The sequence below is a fragment of the Pipistrellus hanaki genome, assembly GCF_964339955.1.
Source record: "Pipistrellus hanaki genome assembly, chromosome: X".
In the NCBI taxonomy this organism is placed as follows: Eukaryota; Metazoa; Chordata; class Mammalia; order Chiroptera; family Vespertilionidae; genus Pipistrellus; species Pipistrellus hanaki.
This window is the reverse complement of record NC_140524.1, coordinates 92,640,374-92,651,297: the sequence shown is the minus strand read 5'-3', so window position 1 is coordinate 92,651,297 and position 10,924 is coordinate 92,640,374. Positions and strand designations below refer to the sequence as shown.

The 10,924-nt window shown below is 40.4% G+C and overlaps 1 protein-coding gene and 1 pseudogene across 2 annotated transcripts; one reads left to right on the top strand and one right to left on the bottom strand.

Moving 5' to 3' along the window:
• Positions 1–640: 640 nt before the first annotated feature.
• Positions 641–2,563, top strand: DDX53 (DEAD-box helicase 53; the record flags this gene model as incomplete). Its single annotated transcript, XM_084869976.1, has 1 exon — positions 641–2,563. The coding sequence occupies one exon, from the start codon at positions 641–643 to the stop codon at positions 2,561–2,563; it is 1,923 nt and encodes a 640-aa protein (XP_084726102.1).
• A 1,680-nt stretch (positions 2,564–4,243) lies between these two features.
• Positions 4,244–10,035, bottom strand: LOC311614891 (small ribosomal subunit protein uS5-like; annotated as a pseudogene). Its single transcript has 4 exons — positions 9,981–10,035; positions 8,501–8,604; positions 7,395–7,539; positions 4,244–4,927 (listed from the first exon to the last, which is right to left on the bottom strand). The product of its transcript is annotated as a small ribosomal subunit protein uS5-like (transcript).
• Positions 10,036–10,924: the final 889 nt, after the last annotated feature.

The window sequence follows — 10,924 nt, the reverse complement described above, 5'->3', positions numbered from 1 at the left end:
TCAAGAAATATTTTAGAAAACTAGGAATTTAACCCTGATGAACAAAAACCTTAAGGGGATTTGACAGTGGTCCTTACTTATACAAGGATACAAGGAGAATCAAACCTATTCTGTGTAACTTCAACTTTTGCTGAAGAGAGAAAAATGCCATGAACATGTAACTATCAAAAGGAGGAGGACTTAAGAAAACAAACAAATCCACTATTTTTCCTCCTATGGAAATAATTGATTTCAAAAAAAGCACAATTATGTGGATAAGTTCATGGCTTGCTGCAAATCTGCTCCCAAACTGAGCCAGAATTAGCAAGAAATGAACAATGGAGGCACCTATGACACCAATGTAGCAGGAACACCCATTCTCAAGGTCCTATAAAGGCCTATAGGCTCAACCTTTGAGAGTGTCACTTTAAATTTTGTTTCAGAGATACCTACTTCCCTTGCCCTAGTCCAAGGCCTGTGATTGGTTAGGTCATCAAAGCTCTCTGTGACATCACATTAAATGCTCCCCTAGGCAACGGCTATATAACTATCTACCAGTCAGTATGGTCTGTTGCTCCAGGGCCTGGAGCGAAAGAGACCTCGGGCCACATATCCCAACTGGAGGTAGGCAATAAGTCTTTTCTAATTCTACGATGTAGAAATGGCCTGGGCTCCAAAGCAGAAGTGGGCAGAGCCGAGTCTAAGGGATCCCAGGGCTGGCAGGGCCTACAGAGATGTCAGGGGAGGAAGAGGTGGCAGACATGGCAGAGGCCAGGGCTGGGGCAGCTCCTCCAGCCACCTGGAGCCTAGGGCTCCTGGCCCCCGAAGCCCTCCTCTTGTTTTTATGATAAAGAACAGTCTGATTGGCGCAGTTATCGGTCATGGAGGATCAAAAATAAGAGACATTCAGAGTATGACAAACACGAAAATACAGATCAAACCAATACAGGGTAATTCCGAAGCTGCGGTAAACATTTTTGGCAGCAAGGAGATGCAAGAAAAGGCCAAAGAAGTTATAGAAACTATTGTTGAAAAACAAGGAAGAAACTACCAGTATTCTGAACGCATTGTTAATAATGCTGCATCACAACCATCTGTTGCAAGAGACTTAACCACAGATAACACTGTTAGAGAAGTACAACCATCGATAGACTGGGATCGAATTAAGGCAAGAGAGAAAGACTGGGAAAAAAGAAGATGGGAAGATTTAGCACCAATCAAAAAAGACTTTTACATAGAATCCAAAGCAACAAGTTCTCTGTCTCAAATGCAGGCAGATATTTGGAGGAAAGAAAATTTCAATATAATTTGTGATGATTTGAAAGATGGCGAACAACGTTCTATCCCTAACCCAACCTTGAAATTTGAAGATGCTTTCCAGAATTATCCTGAATTAATGGAAAACATTCAAAGAGCAGGCCTTCAAAAGCCAATGCCAATCCAATCACAGATGTGGCCAATTGTTCTACAAGGTATAGATCTTGTAGGAGTCTCCCAAACTGGAACAGGTAAAACTTTATCTTATTTATTGCCTGGCCTTATTCACATCAATTCTCAACTAACACCCAGAGAACAAAGGAAAGGTCCTGGCATGCTAATCCTTACACCGACAAGAGAATTAGCTCTCCAGGTAGGAAATGAATGTTCTAAGTATTTATATAAAAATATGAAAAGTCTTTGCATATATGGTGGTGGAAATAGACAACAACAAATCAAAGACATTGCCAAAGACATAGACATCGTTATTGCAACTCCCGGGCGCCTGCATGATCTGCAAATGAATAATTATATCAACCTTAGAAGTATAACCTACTTAGTCTTAGATGAAGCCGATAAAATGCTAGATATGGGATTTCAATATCAGATCATGAAGATCTTAATGGATGTGCGCCCAGATCGGCAAACTGTTATGACAAGTGCAACTTGGCCAGATCCCATTCGTCGACTTGCACAGACTTACTTGAAAGAGCCTATGATGGTTTATGTTGGTACTCTGGATCTAGTTGCTGTCAATACAGTGGAGCAAAATATAATTGTTACCACAGAAGCTGAAAAACGATCTCTTATCCAAGAATTTCTACAGAGTCTGTCCCCCAAAGACAAAGTCATCGTGTTTGTCAGTAGAAAACTTGTCGCTGATGACTTATCCAGCGATTTAAGCCTTCAAGGCCTATGTGTACAATCCCTGCATGGAAACAGAGAACAAAGTGAACGTGAGCAAGCATTAGATGACTTTAAAAGTGGAGATGTGAGAATACTAATTTCTACTGATTTAGCAGCCCGGGGCCTTGATGTTGATGATGTCACACATGTATATAATTACGATTTCCCAATAAATATTGAAGAATATGTACACAGAATAGGGCGTACTGGAAGAGCAGGGAAGACTGGCATGTCCATTACCCTTATGACTAGAAGAGATTGGAAGATTGCTCCTGAATTGATTAAAATTCTGGAAAGATCAAATCAAAGTATTCCAGAAGCTCTTGCAAGAATGGCCCAAAGATACAAGTTAGATGAACAAAAAGGAGACACAGAAAAAAAATCAAAACGATTTCAACAAAAACCCAGGGAGTTTCGTTAAGATCTGCAGTGAAAAGAAATTGTGCCATACTACCAGAAGATTCAAGATATGTTAAAGATATGCAGTGTTCAACATACATATTGGAAAGTATTCGAAACATACTGGTAGTTTGAAGACAACGGACTGTTTAATAAAACCACTGAGCTTTCAGTATTATGTAAGCTCCTTAATAAAGTCAAGTGATTTGAAAATGACAGAGTGAGAGATTCTGTGGGGGGAAAATAGATATTATGCATTGGTTAAAGTTTAGATTCTACTATAGCCTGCCATGTCCATCTGTGTCTTCTCTAAAAGACTTGGTAGTAGATAACAATGGTGCTTTTCTTGCTTTAAAATAGTTGTACTGAATCAAAACACAGTTTTGATCAAGCTTATCACAGTCAATATATTCCATTTTCACCCAGTGATCAGAGCTACAATAATCCCTAAAAATATCTCCACTGTACTTAGCTAATTATTTTAATTCCTAAGAAAACTAGAGGCCCAGTGCATGAATTTGTGCATGGGTGGGGTCTGGCTGGCCTGCCCCAATCAGGACCATCAGGTTGTGTGGCCAGGGCGTGGGAGGGAGGGACATGGGAAGTTGGCTGGCTGGCCTGCCCCTGTTTGGGAAGGGGGGAGTCAGGGGTGGGGCCAGCTGGGGGGAGGGGTTAGAGGTGGTTGGCTGGTTGGTTTTGCCCCTGATTGGGGTGGAGGGCCAATCGAGGGCAGGGCTGGCTGGGGGAGGGGCCATGGGTGGTTGTCTGGCTGTCCCTGCCCCTTGGTCATACTCCTGGTCAAACTCCCAGTCAAGGGGACAACTAATATATTAATCTTTTATTATATAGGATAACTGCTAAATCTTCTAGAAATTCCCAAATTCTATTTCCCCCCCAATAGATGTGACTGACAGAACAGAGTGCCTGACTCAATGCAAATCACATTCTTATACAAATTCTGTTACCAACATTGGTAAAAATGTTGGGGTCTTGCCTTTGGAGGTCTCACTTTCTACACTAGTAAATTCGGGTGGTTGTATTAAATAATGTTGGGGTCCCTTTCACCTCTAAATTCTATGATATTATAACCAAATTACATACCCCAGCCTTATATTAACACTTACTTTTCTAATCTATGGAAGAGTACATCCTGTGTAACAAATTGAAAAATGAACCCCCTTTTTATAACCAGAATAGTGCATTCTACTTTTTAAAAAATATATTTTATTGATTTTTTATAGAGAAGAAGGGGGAGGAATAGAGAGTGAGAAACATCAATCAGCTGCCTCCTGCACGCCCCCCACTGGGGATGTGCCTGCAACCAAGGTACATGCCCTTGACAGTAATTGAACCTGGGACCCTTCAGTCCGCAGGTTGATGCTCTATCTACTGAGCCAAACCGATTAGGGCAGTAGTAGGTAAACTGTGATTCGTGAGCCACATGCGGTTCTTTGGCCCCTTGAGTGTTCTAACACCACGTCATCAAAATAGGCTTGCCCAGGCTGAAAACGGACTTCTACACATGGGCCACAATGTTTCAATCACACTATATGTATGCGTCTGCACGTGGTATTTTGTGGAAGAGCCACACTCAAGGGGCCTAAAAGCCGCATGTGGCTCGCAAGCCACAGTTTGCCGACCACTGGGTTAGAAATCTGCTTTTTTTTTTTTTTTTTTAGCATGCTTTATTCACTTTATTTTTCTTGTATGAAATTATGTGGTGGCCACAGCTGGAGCCTAGGTCCTCTGCACAGAAACTCTGGTGTGGATCTTTACAAGATGGCCAGTGAGTACCTGATAGGGAGACTTGGTGAACAGTCTCTTTCCAGAGATCTGGGATGAGATAGTTGTAGGTCTTACAGGTGGCATCAAAGGTGGCCTTGGTGAAGTTGCCCACAGTGGCAGTGCAGCCCCTGGCCAAGGTATAGCTATAGTCAATAGCGGCCATCAGCAGCAGATTCTTGGGCACAGGGGCAGAAACAATGCCAGGGGGCAGGGATGGAATGCATGAGTAGAGCCATAACGGCCAGTCACCTTGTGAGGAAGAGTGTGGGGCTTGTCTTTTCTGTTCCCCCAGTAGCCTCTCTGCACAGGGATAATAGGGAGCTTGGCCAAGATAATGGCTCCATGGATGGCAGTGGCTACTTCCTTTGAGCACTTAACACCCAGACCAACATGTCCATTGTAGTCCCCAATGGCAACACATATCTTGAACCAGGTCATCTGGCCAGCATCTGTCTGCTTTTGCATGGGCATACACTTCAAAACCTCATCCTTGAGGGATGCCCTCAAGAAAAAGTCAATGATATCAGATTCCTTGATGGGCAAGAGAATATATAGATTTCCACTAGGGACTTAATCTTCATGTCCTTGACCAGGGGCCCACCTTGGGAATTCACTCATCCTGGGCCTTGCCTGCTTGAGCTCCATCGACTCAGCCCCAACCCAAACCTCAGCAGCCAGAGATCTGGCCCTGATGCAGCTGCCAAATCCTCCACTGAAGCCCTTGTAGACTCCTATTACAGCACTCCCCCTTCCCCCATGACTCCAGCCCTTCACATCACTGGTGTCATCTGCCATTTGGTGTTTTCTTTTAAAAGAAGCACATTCTGCTTTTTTATTGACTTTTTTGTGATGTGACTCACAAGTTGTCCATTTTCTTTTCATCAGATTTTATTTTTCAATTTGTCTTGAAAAGGTCAAAACCACATACATACTTTAGGGGGGAAAAACGTGAAAGAAAAATATATCTAATCTACTGAGAAAAACAGTAAAAGATAACCAAATGATGCTTTTGCCATAGAAACCAATTTCAGTAAAACTCCTAATTTAAAATTCTATCTCTTATGTCTTTAGATGCAATTTGCATCTTCTCACATTGCAAGAAAAAATACGATGCTAAGTTTTAAATTTGTGTTTTTGAGAACATTGGAATTAGTAAAGTCTTAAAATTTCTGGCAAAACAACAACAAAAAAATTAATGCAACAATCGTTTTTTCTCTAGCATGCCTCAGCTGTGACCACAACAACTAAGTCAGAAATTAATTAAATAAAGAGTGAAACACTCTAAGTATAGGTGTTGGAGGTTTAAATTCTGGTTTTAAAGGTTCTTTATATAGCCACAACATCCACCTAATAAAAGATTAACATGCTAATTGATTGTATCTTCACCTACCAGCCAATCAGCAGTGAGTATGATGGGTTAATTTGCATATGCAGGCGCCCAGGGGGCAGGACCCTGGCCCCGGCCGGCCTCTCAGCAGCATGGGAAGGCAAAAAGGCGGCTCCTGCCAAGAGTGAAGGTGGTGCCAGCAGCCAGGGGAAGGCAGGCCCATTCTTGCACGAATCTTCGTGCATCAGGCCTATATTCTCTTAAAAAAATTAATAATAATGGTTAACATTTTTGAGTGTCTGATATATACCAGGTGCTTTATCTTATAACCTAGAATCTTAATCAAAAACCCCACTTGTGCTAAGACTGGTTTGGCTCAGTGGATAGAGTGTTGGCCTTCGGACTAAAAGGTCTCGGGTTCGATTCCGATCAGGGTTATGTACCTTGGTTATGGGCACGTTCCCCAGTGGGGAGTGTGCAGGGGGCAGCTGATCGATGTCTCTCTCTCATCGATGTTTCTAACTCTCTGTCCCTCTACCTTCCTCTCTGTAAAAAAAAATCAATGAAATACATTAAAAAAAAACTACTTGTAATCTTATCCACATTTTTCAGAGGATGAAACAAGGTCACAGGAACTAACTCGCTTATGGTGCAAGACAATATGCTTGTCTTGAGGTTGCCCACATGTTCAGATTTAGTGAAACAGAGAGGTATGTGCAAATTTACTCCACAGCAAAGCAATCTATAGCCAAACCCATGTCAAAAGCTCAAATGGCCTGTTACTGTTCACTCAGAGCAGAAATGATGAATGTTTAGCAAATTGGAGTATATGTTACTTGCTAGAATCCCTCCGAGGGGCAATCCTATATTTGTTAGAGAAAAAATGTAACAATTAAACCACTTGAGATAGGAAGTGAGGTTCCTCAGTCATGTTCAAGAAACAACAAAATTGCCACTCCATGTCTATGAGTAAAAACAAGAGAGAAACATACACTTCTTCTTTAAAAGGAGCAGAAAAGAATTACTGTATGGGGCTAAAGTAGAACAGTGGCTCTTAACCAGGGGAACTTTTTGCCCCATCCTTCCAGATGTCTAGCAATATATGGAGGCAGTCTTCATTTTTTCAACTACAGAGGGTGGAAGTGATGTGGCAAGGTACTACTGGCACCTACTAGGTAGAGATCAAGGGTATTGCTAAACAGACAACATACAACAAAGAATGATTTGGTCCCAAACATCAATATGGCTGAGATAGAGAATGCATGAGAGAGCAGAATCAAACAAAACTAAGTGCATCATAACCAAGAAAGGACTTCGAAGGGAAAATAAAGTAGAGAATTTTAAAATTATGTCTTGTGGGTTATGTAGAATGAAGTCCTATACCCTTCCTATCCTTGGTTTAGTCTATATCAGTGGTTCACCACCAGGGCCAATTTTACCAGTGTCTAGAGGCAGATTGGATTGTCACAACTTGGGGAAGGGGTGTTGGCATATCCTTGGAAGGGTCCCATGGTGCTGCTAAACACCCCAGAATGCATAGGGTAACCCCTGAAAACTAAGAATGATGTGGCCCAAATGTTAGCAGAGCCACACCTTGCAATAGATGAAGCACAACATACCCTGTCCCCAAATTCTATTGCAGACAAACCGAGAAGGAATTTCAGGAACAAAAACAAAAAGGATATTTATTTTTCATATCCTCGACTATATCAAACCCTCCACCAACTTTCCTATCTATTACAAGTTTCTGAATTAATTTTGCCTTGTAAGGGATATTTGGCAATATCTGTAGCCATTTTTGGTTGTTCTACTAAGACAGAAGGATTGCTACTGGCATCCAGTAGTGGGTTGAAGTCAGAGATAAAGATAATGCACAGGACAGCACCCTATAAGAATGGATTTTTCAGCCTAAAACATCTATGTCATTGAGGTCAAGAAACTGGTTTACAAAGTTTTTGTAAGTGAATTGCTTTTTATTTTATTTTTTAAATGTGTTTTTACTAGAAGCCCAGTGCACGAAATTCATGTACTTGGGGCAGTCCCTCAGCCAGGCCTGCGCCCTCTCGCTGTCCAGGAGCCCTCAGGGTATGTTTGACTGAAGGCTTAGGCTCATTCTGTGGGACATCCTTAGTGCTTCCAAGGAGGTGGAAGAGGCTCCTGTCACCGCTGCTGCGCTCACCAGCTGAGCACTGCTCCCCCTGTGGGAGCACACTGACCACTAGGGGGCAGCTCCTGTGTCTGCCCCTTGGTGGTCAGTGTGCATCATAGTGACCAGTTGTTCCGCTGTTCAATCGATTTGCATATTACCCTTTTATTATATAGGATTGATTTCAGAGAGGAAGAGAGAGATAGAAACATCAATGATGAGAGAGAATCATTGATCTGCTGCCTCCTGCATGCCCCCTGCTAGAATTGAGCCTGCAATCCAGGCATGTGCCCTTGACCAGAATCAAACCCAGGACCTTCAGTCCCCAAGCTGATAGTCTATCCACTGAGCCAAGCCAGCTAGGGTGCGTGAATTGCTTTTTAAAGACTCAAACAAATACTGAGTTCTGCATCCAAGTTGGAACAATGTGACAAGATGGCACTGAATACGGTTTTTCACAGATGATAAAATATGAGGATTCAGCTGACCTTAGAATTATTCCTATAAAATGCTTAGTATGGTGATTCACATTCAGTAGGTACTCAGCAAATATTAGTTCCCTTCCATCCTGCCTCTCCCAGTGCATAATGCTTGATCACATATCTGGAGGCTGTGACATAGTTTCCCCTACTTGGAATGCCCTTTATCCTTCCTCTCTGCCTGGCCAACCAGATTTATCGTTCTGGGTCCAGCCAAAGTACCACATCTTCCCTAAGAACCCATCTGCTCTCCTCCATTTCAAAACTTCTATAGCTCTCATTATCTACCAATAATATTGGCATCTGCAGTATACTAGCTTGCGTTCCTACAGAGACCATTTTGAAAAATTCAAATTAATTGAGAAATTGCGCTATCAAATATTTCAATACATTATAAGATATCTGACAGCTAAAACAGTTTTATTCTGCATGGCTGACCAATCATAAGAGAATGTTCCTGTGCTAAATCTGCTTAAGAACCAATATACAATAAAAATAGAAATTTTAAATCAATGAAGAAAGGAAAGTCTATTCCAAATCAAGTATAAGAATTTAAAAATACATAATACATATATACACACACATCAGGACAATTGTTCATAAAACTGATATTTAAAAATAAAAGAACTTAAAGCTCATATAGGAAAATAATTTTTGATATAAAAGTGGAAACAAATTTAAACATAGAAGCAACCACAGAAAAATTAAAGATAAATATTAATAGGCTTAATAATGTAAAAATGAAATATCAAAAATATCATAAAAGGCAAAGGAAATATCAGTTGATATTGTTAAACGAAACAAATGATGTTGGAATACTGTTGAAGATTATGATTCTAGTTTTGCTTAAAAGCACTCACATAACTACATATACTCATTCATGTTTATCAGTGTATCGGGACAAATTTGTCATGACACACAATAACATTAATAATGACTGTCTCTGGAGAGTGAGATTGGATAAAACAATCAATTATGTTGCTCTCTTACTTTGTAAATGATATTTGATGCATGAATACCAGATATGGTATGTTATCAACACTAAGTTTACATATGAATACTTTATCTTTGTCAAAAAATAGCAGAACCTCACAGAAATCTACTTTTGTGCAGAAATGAAATTTGTGGATTATTTTTTTTTGTTTTAGTTACAAAATTTAAATTGTTTTCTTATTTTAGGATGAATCAAATAATTGCATGAAAAAGTAAAAAGAGAAAGACAATCACTTGTACAGATTATATTATGAATTCTGTCCATATTAATAAATAGCTTCTGATGCCATAAATAAATGAGCATGGGTGGATGGGAGAGAGGAGGAAATGATGATTTGTTGTTTGTGCTATGGAACCCACCTGAAGGAGCATTATATTTTAATTTCTTTATTGATTAAGTTATTACATATATGTCGTTATCCCCCAATTACCCCCCATCCCTGAAGGAGCATTTTAATCCCATTTTTCAGATCAGGAAACAAATGCTCAGAGAGGTTTCATAGGTATCCCAAGTTCAAATAGTAGGTAAATAGTAGAGCTGATGAGTTCATTGCTGAAAATTATAAATGCAGTAAAGAAGCAGGGGAGAGTATACAAAAACATAGGAGAAATGAGGAAGACATGATTAGGGAAAGCATATTTATACCTCATTTTGTACCAAAAATGTACCCTGCACAGGTATATTCATAGTAGGCAATGTTTTTCCTACTCTTATCCCCGGGCCTTAAGTGTCCATAGTTCTCTAGCACTGCAGAAGCTGGCATCGTAAACTGAAAATTTAAAATAACAGAATTGCAATGGCTAGAGTTGCTCAGTTAGTTGAAATATTATCCAGTACACTGAAAGGTTACTGGTTCGATTCCCAATCAGGGCAAATGCCCAGGTTGCAGGTTTGAACCCCTAACTGGGTGTGTAAAAGAGGCAACTGATCAATGTTTCTCACATTTATGTATCTCTCTCCTTCCCTCTCTCTCTAAAGTAAAATAAAATGACAGAACTACAATTATTGATTAATATAGTCAGGCATTTTAGAGCCCTTTTAAAAGATTAGCCTAAAAAATATGGTCAAATATCTCTTCAGTTGGGCATTTAGTAAACGATGAACCACAACAACAGCAAAAGAAAAGTAAAAAATGATATGAAGAAAGACTGCAGTAAAGCCTTATATTATTGGTAGGGAGGAAAGATGGGAATATTTTGGGAATGCAAGAAAAGCAAAAGAACCAGCCAGTGTAACAAGTCATAAATTCAGTAATCCATTTATAACCTCTAATGTCCAAAGATGGCAGGCCCTGGTGGTTTACCAACAAATCAGCCACCCCACCACCTTCCTCCCATGCCCCTTCTATTTGCTGGCATAACTCACTTCCTATTATTATAAGTTGAAAAGGCCAGAAATTCACTTTCACAGCTTCCCTTGCAGCTACCAGGTATATGACTGAAACATGGCCTATGGGACTGACAGAAAATTCTGCTTGGAAACTTTAAAGAAAGACCTTCCTTCCTTAAAAACAGAGGCATGTGAGGATACCTTCTTCTTCCTGCTTTTGCATATAGTTGTGTGAAAACATGAGGTTGTGACAGTCATTGATAAAACCTGGGAAAATACGTCTGAAGAATACCAACATGCTAAGCATGACCAAATGCCCATTT